The sequence below is a fragment of the Dreissena polymorpha genome, chromosome 3 (assembly GCF_020536995.1).
Source record: "Dreissena polymorpha isolate Duluth1 chromosome 3, UMN_Dpol_1.0, whole genome shotgun sequence".
In the NCBI taxonomy this organism is placed as follows: Eukaryota; Metazoa; Mollusca; class Bivalvia; order Myida; family Dreissenidae; genus Dreissena; species Dreissena polymorpha.
The window spans coordinates 12,240,731-12,261,727 of record NC_068357.1 but is presented as its reverse complement, the minus strand read 5'-3'; the positions used below and the strand labels follow the sequence as shown (position 1 = coordinate 12,261,727).

Genomic DNA, 20,997 nt, shown 5'->3' with positions numbered 1-20,997 from the left:
TACAAAAGCAAATTTGATGTAAAGTCGACAGCGTTACTCCATCTCATTAAATGGGCAACACAGAGTTGTATTGTCAAACACCTCGGATCGAACGGTCCTTGTTTACTCAAACGATACTATTATTTTCTTAGGAGCTTGTTTCTCGAGCAACAATGCTTACAACTTATGTCTCACGTCATTGTCTGTTTAAATTACGAGAATTTTTCCTTGCCGAATATGATGTGTCTGATATGTACATGACCATCGCCGTATTGAACACTACGCCAATAAGCTAATATTATTCACATGAAAAGCAGTTTTCAACAAAAACATTGTCAGACAAACAGAGATATAGTATGTTTAGAAGCAGCATTATCTTAAATATGTGCAGGAAATCATGGGTGACGTGTAGAGATTTTATTTTAAATAATCGTTCAACCGATACCCGATATTTCCAGTTCGTTATATATATATATATATATATATATATATATATATATATATATATATATATATATATATATATATATATATATATATATATATATATATATATATATATATATATATATATATATATACATTTTCAAGCATTTTCAAGCATGATAAAACGTGTATACTGTGTGTTGTTCTGCAAGTATCGCGTGCTGTTTTCAAGTCTAAGCCATTCTCAGCGGTGATGTTTTCCGATATCAGACAGTCTGATCCGCTGGTTCTGCCTTCCCACGTGGATCATTTGATATTATTTATTTAGGCAGCACGTTCGTTACTGCATAGAAATGCATGGATTAATGAATTCATGTTTCATAAAAATATTTGATCTACTTAAATTTGAGGACAACGAATGACACATGAATGTGATTGGATAATCGTTTGCTTAAATATGCAGGCGTCTTATTTGTTATTGTAATTGAGTAGTGTTTGGTATGAAGAAGGTAATAATAATGATATGATCGAGTACAAAACTTAAGGGTATCAGCATGTAACATTTAATACGAAGGTGTTTTTTCGACAAAAGGAAAATGGTCTCAAAAAGGAGCGTTTTTATTCCATATGTCATTATAATTGACATGGTTATATTTATAATATTCGGTAAATGCGCGAATGCCAATGAACGCCGTGATATTTACCGTAATACACAGGTTTTAAAACTTACTCCATCGAGTTCATATCATGCACGCACAAGCATGATACCCATAAAACAAAACGATTTGGAAAATAATAATGTCTTTATAAAAACAACTGAAAGGAATGGTGTCTTCACAAATACAGCTGAAAGTGACAACATTTTAAACAATTCGTTAAGTCAGCCAACTGGTGCAAACTACGCAAACTATACACGTGGAAATATATCAAGAACGGAATCGGTTGGTTCTGTACAGGAATATATTTCATATGTCAACACAAATAAAATGACACTAATTACATCTACTGATTTAGATTCCAGTGAATTATTCAACAATTCTGCCAAAACAGATTCTGAACACAAGGCATCCACAACAGAGAGCAGACAGCCACTCGAGCCTCAGGAGGTGCACTATTTCGTAAAACAATTGACGACGACTTTCATTCTTCAGCCAAAACATAACCCGAGATTGTTCCATCACCATTTGCAGCTGAGTAAGTGCAAATATTCAATTTTGTTAACGAGTTCAAGAGTTGCGCAATGTAACATATCGCGGCTTATTAAATACATATAAACCGGACGCACATAACACATGATATTATTACATATATTAAATTATTTTTCCATATATTATAAGTCGCGTTATATATATAACCGTTCTATAATATTTGAAATTGTGTCCATATCTGATGAAAGTATTTCGTCACGAAATTACCACATATTATAACAAAGAAGCAAATAGTGTGCACCTCGTGATCGAGTTGATAGTTTGCAATCGAAAGTGAATTGTGTGTGGTGTTAGGCTACGTCGTAAACAAATTTAGTTCCTTGTTTATAACAACTTAATGTCATATTGATATTATAAACTTTAAGATTTGCAATTCAATATGATTACAATTGTAATTAATAACGCTTGACTTTTTGTTACAGAACGATATTCTGATTTAAAAAAATGATTGTTTGATCAGCGGTTATTTTTGGAACGCGGAGTAATACACTGACCTTGGTTACACTACAGTCATTATCAAAGTACGACAAACACTCATGAAAACTAATTTTGTTTAAATAAAAAAAGTTTACTGAATAAAAAATGGGATAAATAGAATAATAGGTTAGTGTTGATTATAGATCAGGTTTATCATGCTCGGCACGAAAACGAAAAAGCACTCGCCAAGGCTCGTGCTTGTTGTTTTCTAAGCCTCGCATGATAAACCTGATCTATAATCAACACTAACCTATTATTATCTATATATTCAATCGTGTATGTGTTACGGCGACATGAGTGTAGCTAATATCAGCTTAATCCGACAAATGTAACCTAAATGACATCGAAGATAAATGTCAATGTGTTCTTTAATGTCCATGGTATAATGATGTTAGGAATGTAATAATTTCCAAATATTACAGAATTTGGCCAAATATGTTCAAGCTTATTAAACTACGTAATCGTTATAAATCGTTATAAAAAGACTGTCTTAAGAAAGCTAGCCATTTTTTAGTTTAAAATGCTTTAAAATATATATGTAGTGTAAATTGGTAATACAGTTTTTACAAAGAAAATAAGGTCAAAACTATGTTAATATTGCTACATTTGTATAACTATACGCATAACATTGTGTGATCACTATGTATTAAACCCATCCATGTGTCATTCTCACGAAATATGTTCAAGAAATATGTGTGCTTCGTGTTTATTTAAAATTACTGTTCTTTAAAATTATGTGTTTTTTGTGTGTACTTCAACGCATTCTGTTATTTATGTATATGTATGTTAACGACAATGAGCTAAACATGCTTATGTCCAAAATAAACTATTCTGTTCTGTTTTGTTCTGTTGTGACAAAAGACTTAAATAAAGCAAATATAAAAAGATCTGTCAACACATTGCCGATACAAGTATACCGTTACTTTGCTGGTTAAATAAGCGATAACGCAGCTATATATTGTTTCAAAACAACTTGAACAATTGATATAACGTGATTTACTACATAATTTATTACTTTTATATTAAATTAAAATTCCAGTGCCTATGGACGATGAGCCGTTCGATTCAGATCTGTTCAAGGTATGAGAATTTTAAGTAATTGCAACAAATTGTATTAAGAGCAATATTATATGGAATGCTTTAAGTGTTCACCCATTTCCCTGTATGTTTATATATATTTATGTTAGACATTTTCAATATATTTCAATACAGCATACTGTGATACAAATCGTTTTGTCATGTATTTAATATATATATATATATATATATATATATATATATATATATATATATATATATATATATATAATAGCATTTAATTTAAGAGCGCAAAAGCATTTTTTTTCATATTTTATTATACCATTTCACAATAAAGCATTAACAATGAAAACAATATACGCAACAAAAGGAACAACTTTAACTTTACGGTTAGAGATCCTTAGTTTTCTTGTCGTGTCTTACAAACATTAGCGAAAGTGTGTTATCTCCTCATTAGGACCACCGATATGTCCTGGGCGTGTTGGTGCCAATCTTTGTAGTTGCCATAGGAACAGCGATGATCATGGCTACGTTGTTCTCACTTAGATACATAGCCCGTCGGCGAGCCGTAGGAGAGTTCCCTTTGACCGACGGGGGGTCTATGGAAAAGCGAGCACAGTCTAAATCTGAAGTAAGTGGCTGTTACTAAATTTACAGAACACTTTGAAATATAGATATTGTCAATATTATACGATATTCCTGATTTGATTTGCCAAAAACGCCTCCTAAAGGTAAATATAGCTGAATACAAGTACGAAGTATCCTACAGACGAATATAGTTGTTTTGTTTCAGATTAGTTCTGAGAGAACGGATCGAATGCTGTTGCTACCCGTTGAAGATGATGTTGATATATAACCATCCGTGACATCGTGTGAAACCTAAACTGTTTTTCTAGTATCACAATTACTTTTCTGGAGATTGTGGGTGTTATGTTCGATCCGAGAGCTTCTCAGCAACATGATGACACGAGTCATGACTAAAACTGCGTATTTCGCCCACGTTATTTGTGTTTATTTCTTGCACCCACCATCAGTGACCCGTTGTTAACAATATACACGGTATTGCAAAAACAGATGTCAATTATGGACTTTGAAATGTTAACATAATTATCATAGAAAATATATTTGTCATTGAAACGAATATACATAAACAGGAATAAATGATTTTATGTCAACAACTGTATACGACTTTCCATCCGAGTTATGTTGTTATCTCAGCTGTTTATTGAACATGAAATAGGTTATTTTTAATGCCGCTATAAATAATGTTTTCGCAGAATTTAAAATCAAATAATTAATATAAATATTGGTTTATATGAGTAAAAACATGAACTCGTAATTAATTTGCTTGTCAGTTGTCTGTTTAAGTTTGAAGAATTAGTTACTTTTTTGGGCCGCTCCGTTTTTAGTACCTCAATGATGTGAAAGAGTAATACAATGTAGGTCCATTTGTACAATGCAACTCATATCATATGAACAAACCTGCATAAAATGAAGCCGATATCGAATGTTTTGTAAAACTAACGTATATTAAGAAATGCGGACAATCCATACGGGCGTGATATTTTATCGACGTTATATCAGAAATTTATAAAGGTCAAAACATCGCTTCGACAGCTACTTAAAAAATCACGTATATCAAAAAAGTTATTTAAAAAAAATACCTCGACATTATCGATATCATCGTCTAATCAAACATATTCCACATAAAATAAATCCCTCAGGCAATTTTCAGTATAAATTCTCACATTACACTTGTTTCACTGTAATCCAGCCGTGAATGTCTGTTTGGTTTACTTTATAAAGGATATAACCGTTATTTGTTTAAGGCAACGTGATGGGAAGAAAGGATCTTGTTTCAAAACAACACATATTGTTTATTCAAATTCATTGTATTCGTGCACCTTATTTTGCTACTTGGTTGGATCATGCGACCATCGACTTAAGATGTGCATGGTTTATGTTCACTAGCTAACAATATTAATAATTGATCATAGTTTTATTTATCTTTAATGTTTCTTTTGTTATACATTTTTACAAGGTTTATGTCGTATTAGCCCAGGATTATTATGTGTAATATAAGTCAACATTCACAGTTTTGATTTGTGTAAATGCAGCCTTTACAAAATGTTTGTCATTAATAGATAATTTATGACATAATTGCTTTGCGTTATGCTTCAGAAACAAGCGTTGACATTTATGGTATTTAATGTTGCGTCTGGGTTACGCCAATGGTCGATTTTGTGTTTCCATTGCAAAAGATCGTTAAAAAGTTCTGGTAAATGCTTGCCCAGACATGACATTACATACATAGGAGCCGTGCTCTGTGAAAAGGGGGTTTAATGCATGTGCGTAAAGTGTCGTCCCAGATAAGCCTGTGCAGTTCGATACGATTTTTCCTAAGAAGGGACTATCTTCAAACGCAAAATCAATATATGCAAAATGTGTCGTCCTTGATTGTCCTGTGCGGACTGCACAGGCTAATCTGTGACGACACTTTATGCACGTGCATTAAGCCCCCTTTTCACAGAATACGACTCGTGTATTAACGTTTATGCGCATGTTTTGGAAAGACATGTTTATTTCTTTATTTCTGTTCTCAAAAAAACTCTGGATGTTGTACTTGACATAAGAAAAGACATAATCAATTGAAAAGTATGTTTAAATGAGACAAAAATGTCTGTTGAAGTGCATTTTACTGTATGTCATGTAAAGTTATATTAATTTTCCTCTAGTCTTTTAAAGCAATACTTTATTCATACTCATATTCTCTGTTGTTCTCAACTACAGGATTGGTATAATTATGTTTCTTTGTATGTGCTTTATATCATGCTGTTTTCATGCAATGTTTTGTGTAAGTCGGCTTTTAAAGCTCTTAAGAGCTTGTGTTATCATGTTTCAAATACCCGACTTTATAAATAAATATTACTTGCCTTGACATGTAACTACAGGATTGCTTAAGCAATTGATTAGACAAATATTTTAATAAGTGCTTGAATCAAACCGAAGGTAAAACTATAAACATTTTGCAAACGCATCAATAAATGATTTACACTGAAGCATTACTCAAGCATGAGACGATTATGAGATAGTTTAATGACGTAATGGAGATTGCTTAGATATTACCTTTAAGGAATGTAATCATATAAAATAAATACACATATATTGTAATTGATTGTAGGGGAGACAAAGTCGCTAATTCTGCCGGGCAAAGTCAGACAGTTAATGACAATGGCCTCTTATTGATTCTGACACATGATTTAACAAACATGTATTTAGTCGATAAGCCTTCATTTGCAGTTCTGCACACTCCTTCTGAACGTGGCACTTATTCATTAGATCACAAAAACGAGTGAAAAAACATATGCTTACTAAATGTATGTATGTTGAAACAATCACACAGATTGTTTATTCGAAATAATTGAGACGGTGTTAAACATTTGTTTAAATTCAACGCTTAATTAATAAAGGCAGCACTTCCGAACGTTTACGGTATGTACAGTGGTCAATACAAATCAATAGATAGGAAGATTTATACTATTTCCGTAACATGCATTACATGTTACCGAGTGGTACGGTAAAAGTGAATTGCCAAAAACTGATTCAACATTTAAAGAACAATAGTATTATTGACGCGATTCAATCATGCTAATAAGAACTGTTTAGAGTCCTTCTGACCATGGCTTGCAACAAACCACTGCTCGTACGACTAGCATTAAAAACCAGCTCTCGCACAGATGGCAGAGAACGAACACCAAACTAGGGAAATGATTGCAATCCTGTTTATATTCTTTTTATATAGACTGCTATAACGTCACCAAAAAAACAACAATTTCTTGGTATTGTCGTCTTCAGCCTCATTCAGAAAGATCTAACCAGATGTAAAGAATGGGGAACAACCTTCTTAGCTTCTCTGCCAGATTAAAAACAAGCCGTGCACAGCAACATTGGTTAATTTTAAGAGGCCTTTTTTGACGGTTTGTCCATTATGTCCAACACTGTAACTCAAGACGTGTGACGTGGTATTAATGTGGTATAGATTAGTGTACGTATTTTTCAACAAGCGGTATTTGGGGATGCTTGTGTTATGCGATACTCAAAAAGTATAACTGTTTGTAAATGCAGTATATAATAGGTGTTAACCAACCAGCGGAATGCGACCATCATCCGTTTCCATTTCGCGTCCTTTCCATTGATGTCCTAGGTTAGATTTAATAATACCGTTTACACCAAAAGATTTCCTATGTAAAATTCTATCAACGAATTACACAATAAAAACAAGCCGTTTGTGAACAAAAAGAACCGATCAATATCAGAAGTGTATACGTGCATCCTTCGGTACAGATATTTGCATTTTGAAACGGGGTGTGTTTGAGATTCCAAATCGCGTTTTTGATATTTGCAGTTTAAACAAGGCTGAACAAGGTCCAATTTGAGCAGGCTACAAGTGTCGTATTTTGCAAATAACCTGTATAACATTCATTTCTTCCCGTCACAGAACATTCAACCTATGATAATTATTTCCCGATTAGAGCAAAACAAACAGACATAAGGTCTTGACATTTACTGCCGTATTAAAGTAAAACAAGTGTAAATTGTGAATTCAGACAGTAAATAGTCTGAGGAATCTAATTTTACCGAGTCTAAGCTTGATTAGATGTTCCTATCGATAATGGAACTGTATTTTGTTGTAGTTTTTTAACACTTTTGATATACGATTGTGTTTTTGTTGTTTTTGCGTAGTTGTCGAAGCCTGTTTTGACCTTTGTTAATATCCGAGGAAATGTCGAGAAATGTTCAGGCCATTACGGATGTTCCGCATATTTTAATGTACGTTAGCTTAACAATATAGGAAACATCTCGGCTTCATTTTGTGCAGATCTGTTCATATGATTGAGTTTTATTAAAACGGCTAAAAAAACAATTTAGTGCTATGACTTTTAGGCTAGGAATATACTGCTATACCTCTTTACTACATGGGATGACATTATAAACAACGGCCTATATGACATTGAATTCGATGTACACTGGTATTTCACGCCAGAGGTTGTAAATAGCTAAGAGGCAAATTCCCAGCTTGTGTCGACATTAAGTCAATAATTAATCGACCAATATAACTAAAATGTTCATCGTGTTTGGTACAAGTCGTGTTTCTAGCTAATACGCTATTGCCTTACTAAGAGGTTAGAACTTAACATATGGGTATGATATGTTTTTCAGACATAACTATATCGATCAATCAAACGTTGCTATGTTGAGTGGAGATTCTGGACATATTGTCATCTATTTGACCCGGGCTCCGTGGTTGATGCCACCACTCTAATTTTAAAATGCTTGCGAAATGAATGTTATTTTGACTACTGATTAAGAGGTGTTTCAAAATAGCTCATACATTTTAATCCAATTCATTTTGTTCATGCTACTCGACTGAATCATGCGGTCATTGCCTAAACATGAACTTGGTTTATGTGCACTATTTGTACTTCTAAATTCTTTTTTTTTAATAGCATGTTTTTAGCAACGCAGTTAGAAAGAACAAAAGCATATATACACATACATTATGACAATATATGTACAGTGAAAGCATGTTCATTTCATTTGCGAAATACAAAACTTTAAGGTAACCTCTTTTTGATATTGCTAAATCTCGTTTAGTTTTCACTGATTAAATATCGAAAAATATAATTTCAAACTGCTGTCTTACATGGTGTATTTGTCAATGAAAAAGCAATTGACTTCATATTTTATCACATTATCCAGATAAGATGAAGGCCTTTAATGGCAGTGATATAATATGAACCTACCCATAGTGTCATTATCTATAGTAAAACATTATTTGATAAAATATTCCCACCACTGGTTCTTACTGCAACAAAACTCCTATCAATCGCAAATAATCTTCTAGCCGGAGCTATTCAAAGTGATCCCAACGTCTGCCCCTGAGGAAAGATCTATTAAAAGCATTAGATCGGCTGTTTTTTCTCAATAGGAAAACGTTCGTCGAAGCAGCTTTGAAAAAAAATATTTTTAAGTAAATTCATGTTTCAAAGGTACATGTAGCTTAACGTGTATGCTTTTATAGTGTAAGCGGAATCATCGGTCGATCGAGTGTATTTTCTTTAAACAAGAGGGCCCGGATGTTCCAAGATGGCTCACCTGTGCAATGTTTTATGAAAAAAATATGTAATGGTATTTTGATTATTAAGAATTTATAAAAGTAATTTGTTCACAGATTTTCGTATTTTTGACAAACCTCATTAAAATGTTTACTAAAAAATCTATAGTTTTGAAAAGTCTTAATTAATTATTTTTTAAACAAAAACAAGTTAAGAAAAAATATCACGTTCCCTGGGATTTGAACCGGGGACCTTTGGCATGTAATTTCAAACTTTTCGAGGTAATTCGTTACAAAAACGTTATTTTTTTTGCCAATTTCGAATGATGATTAACCATTCATTAAATAATCATTTTAACAATTGTCTTAGTTAAGAGTATTATTGTTTAAACATTATGTATACAATCTATTTGAATCTATGAAAAATTTTCTGGAAATCGTCATTTTGCCGAAGTGTGGACATTGTACCTTTAATCAAATGCATCTGTCGTAAGTCCAGTTTTATCCCAGAGGCATGGTTTTAAGAAACCAAATACATACCCTCTGACTCTGTACCTAGTTCAAGTTGCTGAACAGAACAAAGTTTATTATGTCATTTTGAAGTACGTGACTATATAAACAAGTTAATACTTTGGCATGGCAATATTTAACCTTATTATAAAAATGTTAAGTATCGTCTAATTGTACATACTAGTGTCTGTGCTCATAAAACAACAAGAGTCGGAAAAAATGCATAAATTTGCATAAATTTGTCTTTTATTTTTGTAAACCACGGTTTTCAATGTCATACGTGAGCCGTTCATGCCTCGTGAGAAGTGGGTTTCATTTTAAATCCGAGATAGTAACGATGCAGTAAGACATAGCTAATCGTGCATGGTATTCCTTTTAAAAAGAGTCGTTCTTGTCTTACATTACCGGTAGTTCCCTTCTTTGCACCAAAAACAAAGGACGGACGTACATCCAACTGCACATTATTACAACTTTCCACTGTGCATGATTTAGTGAACATGTATATAGTTTCCATTTCCTTTTAAACAGTCTTGCACTTTGATATCATTGAGTAGTCCCGTTTTTCGAAATAAATAAACATTTGTTAGGTAATTGCAGTAATTAAATTTATGGAATCCATTACATAAAACAAATTAGCAAGTCCGCGATGACATTTCTTAATTAAAATTGCATCTGATATCCTGGAGAAATGCATTATGTCAAGCCTTGCGTGATCATGTTTCCCAATATGTTCTCATGACGTTGGCATGTTTTCTCGTTAAATTTACTTAATAACGCATTATTTTCTGTTTTGCCATGTTTTCTATACTTGCAAATGTGTGTAATATATTTAGATACAAACACACGATCTATATTGCTAATACTATATTTTATTTTCGAAAACTTGTATTTTTCCCGCATGTTGATTAGTAATTGTTAAATGAAAAAAAAACATGTCATAATTGGTATAATGTTCCCATAATATTTTTGATTTTTAAACAATTACAACTCGTTGTTGTTTAGATACGCAGACTAAAACACACGTAAGATTAAATAAACTGATAATATTTATACTCTTAATTTGCATAGGGGCATATTTAGAATAAAAGCCATAGTTCAAGATAACCATGGTTTTGTCGGCGTAATAAGTTGATAATCGTGTTATTCTTGCGACGAATGCCATGTTAACGAGAGTAAGCTCAAGTCTGACGTTATCTTGAAAATTTGGCTTGAATTTGCTTTGAATTAAGGTTAAAGGTAACCAACTGTAATAGCAGGCGATTCTTTATCAGATCAACGAGAGAAAAACGAAAAATCCAATACTATTTCACTAAGTGATCAATACAACCATTATTTTACTAGAGTTGCGACACCTTAAGGGTTTCGCGGGATGGAATGAGTGGGAACTAAAAAAATGTGGGTTCGAAAATTTTGGGTCTAAACAAATGTGGGTACGAACATTTTGGTTACGAAAAAAAATGTGGGTACGAAAATTGTGGGTACAATGGGTCAATGTTAAGGTTTTAGCATGGCGGACGCCGGACGGCGACACGACACGACACGATGAGCTGGCTATGACAATACCTCAGGTATTCTCCTAAAACAGCCGAGCGCATATGCATAAGTCAGTGAGTAATACTCAACAAGACTCATAATTGTCAAGCAAATTTGTCCCCTACCGGCTCCACCATTGTCAGAATTTATTTTATGTTTTTATTTATTGCCATAGAAACCAGAATTTTTGACGTAGGAACAAAATGAAATCACGTGCATAATGTCCTTATTGCCATCTATCCATGTTTCAAGTTTCATGAAAAAATATTAAGAACTTTTAAAGTTATCGCAGGATTCAGAAAAGTGTGACAGACTGACTGACTGACTAACTGACGGACACACAGAGTGCAAACCATAAGTCCCCTCCGGTGAAACCGGTAGTGGACTAATAAAAGCTAGGCACGGCGTATAAAATCAGAACCACTGGGCCGAATCTGCTGAAACGTGGCCACATTATAGAATATAGTCCAAACAAGCTACAGAATGAGCGTTTTTGGACCTGAAGCGTAAAACATTAACCAATGATGGACAGCACAAAATGGGTCTTTTGTACAAAACATGTAAACTTTAAGTGGCATTTAATGACCTTTAGACATCAGAAAGTTGCAAATTTTTAATATTCTGCACACTTCGACTTGTTTTTTTTACAAATTTAGAAGCATTTATGCTTGGGATGTATATAAACCGTGTTATTCAGTGTCAAATTTGGCCAAAAATCACAATAACATCCCAAAAATGGCTAAGCAGCAATGCCCCTTTAACATTATTCCTTATATTTAATTGTATTGTTTAAAAATGTGCAGCTCCATGAGATACATATGCATTCCAAATATCAAGTTGCTATCTTCAATATCGCAAAAGTATTCATAAAATAAGCGATTTGGGCCACATATATTTGACCTCTGACCTTGAAGAATGACCTTGACCTTTCACCACTCAAAATGTGCAGCTCCATGAGATAAAAATGCATGCCAAATATGAAGTTGCTATCTTCAATATCGCAAAAGTACATGTATTCATAAAATAAGCGATTTGGGCCACATATATTTGACCTCTGACCTTGAAGGATGACCTTGACCTTTCACCACTCAAAATGTGCAGCTCCATGAGATACACATGCATGCCAAATATCAAGTTGCTATATTCAATATTGCAAAAGTATTTATAAAATGAGCGATTTTGGCCACATATATTTGACCTCTGACCTTGAAGGATGACCTTGACCTTTCACCACTCAAAATGTGCAGCTTCATGAGATACACATGCATGCCAAATATGAAGTTGCTATCTTCAATATAGCAAAAGTTATTGCAAAATGTTTAAGTTGGCGCAAACAGACAGACAGACAGACAGACAGACCAACCAACAGACAGGGCAAAAACAATATGTCCCCCACTACTATAGTGGGGGACATAAAAAGATAACTGTGTATATTTAATCATAATGGCTCTGTATATCACACATGATAGGCCACTGCTGGGGCTTGAACCCAGAACTCATCTTACATTGTAAGATGCGTTTTTCAATTAAACTACAATGACTGTATCTTGTGAAGTGGAGCCAACATACACCCACATACCGGTAAGTGAAAAAATTATTCTGTCCATATATGTGTACTGGGCGTTTCTGACACATGTCGCATAACTGTTTACAACAAAAGATGTATACATAGATATATATACATAAATGGGGAAAAATAAACTGTCTATTTTTTTTTCTTCATATATACACATTTGCTAGCAATGATTTATAATTATATCATGTTGAAATCATTTATAGACAGAATATTACTGAAACTGCAATAAACTATAAGATGGATAGATATAATGTTTCATTCCATATAGTACAATGAACAAATGTTCTTCCGATGCCATTTTCACTAAGGTATAGGAATTGAATCCTGATATACAACTAAAAATGTATGTTGGTTAGCATGAAATATTCAACAAATCCTCATATTCAAGCTTGGTCATCACTTAGTGAAATAATTTGTGGACATATCATAATAGAAAAATGCATTTCATGCCTCTAGATTGCTTTATTACAGGGTTCCCAGCTTTTTGTATGAACAAAATTCCCTGACTTTTCCCTGATGGAAAATAAAACGTCCAGGATCATAATTTCGACCTATTTCTTGTTTTAGACACCCTGAATAAATAGCAGTTGCAGACATAACTTATTTTTAAAGCTACATGTATACTACAAAGTCACCATAGCCATGCAGAGGAAATAATTTGCTGTTTTAATTGTATGGACTTTTCGAGACAAGTTGGGAAAGTCTGCCCAAGCAAAATTCCCTGATTTTTCCCTGATTTCAGGAACTTTTCCCAAATTCCCTGACTTTTCCCTGACTGGAAAAAGTGAAAGTCTTTTTCCAGGTTTTCCCTGATTTCCAGGTTGGCTGGGAACCATGAATGATAAAATGTTCTTTAGATGCCATGTGTATTAATATATAGGTCTATTTTTCTGAGATATTAATGAAAATGCCTGTGGGTATGTGGCGAATATTAAAAAAATCTGCAACTTGATATATGGTGCTAACACGGTAAAATTGTATGAGCCCAAATTTTAATAGATGAATGCGTATTATGCTTCTCTGCTTATACTATGACGACATGTTCATACGATGCCATTTTTATTAATATATATGCCAAATTTAATGAAATAGAATTGAAAATGTGTGTTGCCAGTTACCAAGTAAGAAAAAAATCAGCATTTTTATGTAGGGTCTTCACATGGTAAAATTATTTGTGCCCAAAATAATAATAGATGAATGCATATTAGGCTTCAATGTTGCTTATACCATGACTACTGGTTTATACGATGCCATTTTTAAAAATATCTATGCCAAATTTAATGAAATAGACTTGAAAATGTGTGTCGCCAGGTACCAAGTAAGAAAAAAATCAGCATTTTTATGTAGGGTCTTCACACGGTAAAATTATTTGTTCCCAAATAATAATAGATGAATGCATATTAGGCTTCAATGTTGCTTATACTATGACGCCATGTTCATACAATGCCATTTTTATTAATATATATGCCAAATTTAATGAAATAGAATTGAAAATGTGTGTCGCCAGGTACCAAGTAAGAAAAAAATCAGCATTTTTATGTAGGGTCTTCACATGGTAAAATTATTTGTGCCCTAAATAATAATAGATGAATGCATATTAGGCTTCAATGTTGCTTATACCATGACTACTGGTTCATACAATGCCATTTTTAAAAATATCTATGCCAAATTTAATGAAATAGACTTGAAAATGTGTGTCGCCAGGTACCAAGTAAGAGAAAAATCAGCATTTTTATGTAGGGTCTTCACATGGTAAAATAATTTGTGCCCAAATAATAATAGATGAATGCATATTAGGCTTCAATGTTGCTTATACTATGACTACTGGTTCATACGATGCCAATTTTATAAATATCTATGCCAAATTTAATGAAATAGACTTGAAAATGTGTGTCGCCAGGTACCAAGTAAGAAAAAAAACAGCATTTTTTTGTAGGGTCTTCACACAGTAAATTATTTGTGCACAAATAATAATAGATGAATGCATTTTAGGCTTCAATATTGCTTATACTATGACTAATGGTTCATACGATATCATTTTTATAAATATCTATGCCAAATTTAATAAAATAGACTTGAAAATGTGTGTCGCCAGGTACCAAGTAAGAACAAAATTAGCATTTTTATGTAGGGTCTTCACACGGTAAAATTATTTGTGCCCAAATAATAATAGATGAATGCATATTAGGCTTTAATGTTGCTTTTACTATAACGACATGTTCATACGATGCCATTTTTATTAATATATATGCCAAATTTAATGAAATAGAATTGAAAATGTGTGTTGCCAGTTACCAAGTAAGAAAAAAATCGGCATTTTTATGTAGGGTCTTCACATGGTAAAATTATTTGTGCCCAAAATAATAATAGATGAATGCATATTAGGCTTCAATGTTGCTTATACCATGACTACTGGTTCATACGATGCCATTTTTAAAAATATCTATGCCAAATTTAATGAAATAGACTTGAAAATGTGTGTCGCCAGGTACCAAGTAAGAGAAAAATCAGCATTTTTATGTAGGGTCTTCACACGGTAAAATTATTTGTGCCCAAATAATAATAGATGAATGCATATTAGGCTTCAATGTTGCTTATACTATGACTACTGGTTCATACGATGCCAATTTTATAAATATCTATGCCAAATTTAATGAAATAGACTTGAAAATGTGTGTCGCCAGGTACCAAGTAAGAAAAAAAACAGCATTTTTATGTAGGGTCTTCACACGGTAAAATTATTTGTGCCCAAATAATAATAGATGAATGCATATTAGGCTTCAATGTTGCTTATACTATGACTACTGGTTCATACGATGCCAATTTAATAAATATCTATGCCAAATTTAATGAAATAGACTTGAAAATGTGTGTCGCCAGGTACCAAGTAAGAAAAAAACCATCATTTTTATGTAGGGTCTTCACACAGTAAAATTATTTGTGCCCAAATAATAATAGATGAATGCATATTAGGCTTCAATATTGCTTATACTATGACTAATGGTTCATACGATACCATTTTTATAAATATCTATGCCAAATTTAATAAAATAGACTTGAAAATGTGTGTCGCCAGGTACCAAGTAAGAACAAAATTAGCATTTTTATGTAGGGTCTTCACACGGTAAAATTATTTGTTCCCAAATAATAATAGATGAATGCATATTAGGCTTTTATGTTGCTTTTACTATGACGACATGTTCATACGATGCCATTTTTATTAATATATATGCCAAATTTAATGAAATAGAATTGAAAATGTGTGTTGCCAGTTACCAAGTAAGAAAAAAATCAGCATTTTTATGTAGGGTCTTCACATGGTAAAATTATTTGTGCCCAAAATAATAATAGATGAATGCATATTAGGCTTCAATTTTGCTTATACCATGACTACTGGTTCATACGATGCTATTTTTAAAAATATCTATGCCAAATTTAATGAAATAGACTTGAAAATGTGTGTCGCCAGGTACCAAGTAAGAGAAAAATCAGCATTTTTATGTAGGGTCTTCACACGGTAAAATTATTTGTGCCCAAATTATAATAGATGAATGCATATTAGGCTTCAATGTTGCTTATACTATGACTACTGGTTCATACGATGCCAATTTTATAAATATCTATGCCAAATTTAATGAAATAGACTTGAAAATGTGTGTCGCCAGGTACCAAGTAAGAAAAAAACAGCATTTTTATGTAGGGTCTTCACACAGTAAAATTATTTGTGCCCAAATAATAATAGATTAATGCATATTAGGCTTCAATATTGCTTATACTACGACTAATGGTTCATACGATACCATTTCTATAAATATCTATGCCAAATTTAATAAAATAGACTTGAAAATGTGTGTCGCCAGGTACCAAGTAAGAACAAAATTAGCATTTTTATGTAGGGTCTTCACACGTTAAAATTATTTGTTCCCAAATAATAATAGATGAATGCATATTAGGCTTCAATGGTCCTTTTTTCTATGACAACATGTTCATACGATGCCATTTTTATTAATATATATGCCAAATTTAATGAAATAGAATTGAAAATGTGTGTCGCCAGTTACCAAGTAAGAAAAAAATCATCATTTTTATGTAATAATAGATGAATGCATATTAGGCTTCAATGTTGCTTATACTATGACTACTGGCGCGACTTAATAGTTATGGACCAACCCCATTAGGAGAGTCAACCAGAAAATCCCGAAAAGTTGACAGTTAACAAAGACCGGTCCAAAACAGGTTTTAAATGCAGTTATTGGCCCAAATCAATCACGTCTTGATTGGAAAGATTGACATTTTTCACATTTAACCGATACATTCTTTCACAAAATACTATCTTAAACATTTAAAATTTATCTATTCTGCTCTTTCATATCGAGAAAAACAGCGATGTGTCAGACTTTCTTGAAATGCAAATCTCCCGAGATTTCACGGTATTTCTACTTTTAGTAACATACCATATGTCAGTCAATAGCCATACATCGCTAATGTTATACTTGTTATGTACAAACTGACTTAAAATAAAATTTGTATTTGTATACCATGTGCTCAAGTGTTTTCAAATTCAGAATGACATTTCCCGGTATTTTAGAATATTCTGGCTTGTTTTGTTAACAAATTGTAGTGTAAATACAAACTCAAAGTAAATATTTAAAACTACCCGATCAAAGATCTATTAATATACTATTAATAGATCTTTGACCCGATTCACACTGAAATCAGTTTTATAATCCACCAGACGTTTGTTGTTAATCACAAATAATAGATTTCAGAAAACAAAGGTAATGTTTTATTGTTTACAATATCAGCAAAAGATGTCAAGGATGATCCGACAGTATCCAAATGAAAACTAGTCTTGGACAAAGCGACAATGGCTTCAAAATTGTGAATTTCAGACTGATGAGAGTTATTTTCATCTATTGTTAGATGCATTTGAAACATTTAAACCTTAAAATATTCCTCGATGCAGTAATTTATATTCATTCACCAATATATGTAGAAATGTATCCAAGAAAATGAGTATTCTTTGATTTATTGCGTGACATAAATATGTTACGACTCTGGTTGACTTTAGATACAGAGTTGGCCTCAGAGAACAGGTATGTCAATACCATATAAATTGTACGCTGAAGTTTCTTTAGCTAATAATTTTCTAATGTTGACAGACCATTGACATTGCTGAGGTTTGTTGATTTAAAGACTTATTATCATCACGGGCAGAAAAACATTATAGACATAAAACAGCGCGTCATTAAGTAGACAACAGCTGCACAATTGTATGGTAAAAGGTAAATATGTATCTTAATAATTATGTTGACAACTAGCTTACGCAGCAACGTCCGAAAATATGAAATATCCGACATGTATTTCAATATTTAAAATTCAAGATATAATGACGACTGAACTGTTTTACTTTAAGGAAAAAGCGGTAAAATTATGTTGAAAATGAAACACAACAAACTAAATACTTATCTGTTACGTCTAAACGACTAATTATCCCGATATAACACTGTCATTGAATCGCACATTTCAATTATAATTATTCCCCTTGAAAGTTAATGCATATTGATATAACGAATTCATCAAACGTTATCAAACATTAGTAATTTAAATTGCATCGGATTCGCACAATATTATGTGGATGTAAATCCGGTCCGGTTGTTGTTTATGTGTCAAGCTCATTTTGTCAGTGAGATATAATAAATTTCTTGCGTAGTAAAATCTACTGTAAAGTACACAATGATACTTACATAATTCTGTCGTATCCGTCTGAATAAACATCCGCTGCACAAAAAATAGACATTTGTATTAATGATAATTAAACACAATCATATTTTCTGTGCTTATTGAACTAATAACACTGAGTTTCTTTGTCGCGTTACAAGATGGCGGATGTCTAACGCTGTTTGTGAAGTGACGTCACAATGTTTATCTGTGCGCGTGCCCTTTCCCATAAAAGTATTTAAACACAAAATACTCGAAAACTTGATTTTTGCCAGGTATAACGCCTACGCCAACAGGTAGATCGCATTCTTGTCCATATACATGTCAAATTTCAGCAAAATTAACCGACCAGTTTTCAAGGCGCCCAAATCGCGACTATATGCACCAACTTAATGAAACTTAGCCCCCTTTATCATTCGTTCGAATGAACGTCATCAATGATGACGTCCAATACATCACTCATTCCATACCAGAGTTGCGACACCTTAAGGGTTTCGCGGGATGGAATGAGTGGGGAGATCAAATCAAATTGAAAACCGATTATTTCGACCAAAAAATTGGGTACGAAAAACATTTGGGTACGAAAAAAATAAATGGGTAAGAATATACAAATGTGGGTACGAAAACGTTTGGATACGAAAAAAAATTGGGTACGAAAAAAATGGGAACCAAAAAATAATTGGGTATGAAAAAATTTGGGTACGAAAAATTTGGGTAGTAAAAAAATGGGAACGAAAAAAATTTGGGTACGAAAAAAATTGGGTACGAAAAGTTTTGGGTAAAAAAAAAAGAGTGGGTACGAAAAAGAGTGGGTACGAAAAAGTTTGGGTACAAAAAAAAGGGTATGAAAAAAAATTTGGGTACGAAAACATGTGGGTACGAAAAAAAATTGGGTACGAAAAAAATTTGGGTACGAAATAAATGGGTACGAAAAAAAAAATTGGGTACGAAAAAATTTGGGTACGAAAAAAATGGGTACGAAAAAAAAATTTGGTAGGAAAAAAATGGGTACAAAAAAAATTTGGGTACGAAAAACATTTGATTACGAAAAATATTTGGGTACGAAAAAAATGGGTACGAAAAAATATGTGGGTACAATGGGTTCATGTTAAGGTTTAAGCATGGCGGACGCCGGATGGCGAAAAGACACTTCATGACACAATGAGCTTGCTATGACAAAACCTCAGGTTTTGTTCGAAAACAGCCAAGCTCATATGCATAAATCAGTGAGTAATAGTACTTATACTCAATAAAAGCTAGGCACAGCGTATAAAATCAGAACCACTGGGCTGAATCTGCTGAAACTTGGTCGCATTATACATTATGGTCCAAACATGCTACAGAATGAGCGCTTCTGGACCTGACAGCGTAAAACATTAACCGATAATGGACAGCACAAAATGGGTTATTTTGTACAAAAAAAAAGTAAACTTCAAGTGGCATTTGATGACTTTTAGACATCAGAAAGTTGCAAATGTTTAATATTCTGCACACTTCGACTTGTTTTTTGTTTTTTTTACAAATTTAGAAGCATTTATCCTTGGGGTGTATATAAACCCTGTTATTCAATGTCAAAAATAACTAAGCAGCAATTCCCCTTTAACATTATTCCTTATATTTAATTGTATTGTTTAAAAAGATAACTGTGTATATTTAATCATAATGGCTCCGTATTTCACACTTGATAGGCCACTGCTGGGGCTTGAACCCAGAACTCATCTCACATTGTAAGATGCATTTTTCAATTAAACTACAATGACTGTATCGTGTGAAGTGGAGCCAACATACACCCACATAAGTGAAAAAATCATTACGTCGATATATTTGTCCTGGGCGTTTCCCAACATGTCGCATAACTGTTTACAACAAAAGATGTATACATAGATAAATATACATACATATAAATGGGAAAAAATGAACCATCTATTTTTAATTTTTGCTTCATATATACACATTTCCTAGCCATGATTTATAATTATATCATGTTGAAATCATTTTTAGACAGAATATTACTGAAACTGCAATAAACAATAAGATGGATAGATATAATGTTTACTTTTATCTAGTACAATGAACAAATGTTCTTCCGATGCCATTTCACTAAGGTATAGGTATTGAATCCTGATATATATACGACTAAAAATGAACATCTAAACAGCAGTATTTTACATGAAGAGTACTCACAAAACCACAACAATAATACTCAATGAATGGGCTGTCCGAAATCTGAAAAATATGTACACTACAATAACAAGACGTTAATACAAAATATGCACGTTAACATTATTCAAGATATGAAAGCAATATATCAAGGGATATAGGAAATATTTGGGGTGGTACGCACACTTTAACAAAGAGTCAGTGTGCGAATTTCACATTTGAAACCACTAGCCCGTTCGGGCTACCAGATGGAA

At 32.9% G+C, this 20,997-nt stretch overlaps 1 protein-coding gene across 1 annotated transcript; it reads left to right on the top strand.

Moving 5' to 3' along the window:
* The first annotated feature begins 809 nt into the window (after nucleotides 1-809).
* On the top strand, nucleotides 810-4,298 carry LOC127873004 (uncharacterized). The gene is made up of 4 exons (XM_052416539.1): nucleotides 810-1,599; nucleotides 3,130-3,170; nucleotides 3,586-3,759; nucleotides 3,922-4,298. Exons 1-4 carry the CDS (start codon nucleotides 1,002-1,004, stop codon nucleotides 3,982-3,984), a joined length of 876 nt encoding a protein of 291 aa, XP_052272499.1. The 5' UTR covers nucleotides 810-1,001; the 3' UTR covers nucleotides 3,985-4,298.
* The last annotated feature ends 16,699 nt before the right edge of the window (nucleotides 4,299-20,997 follow it).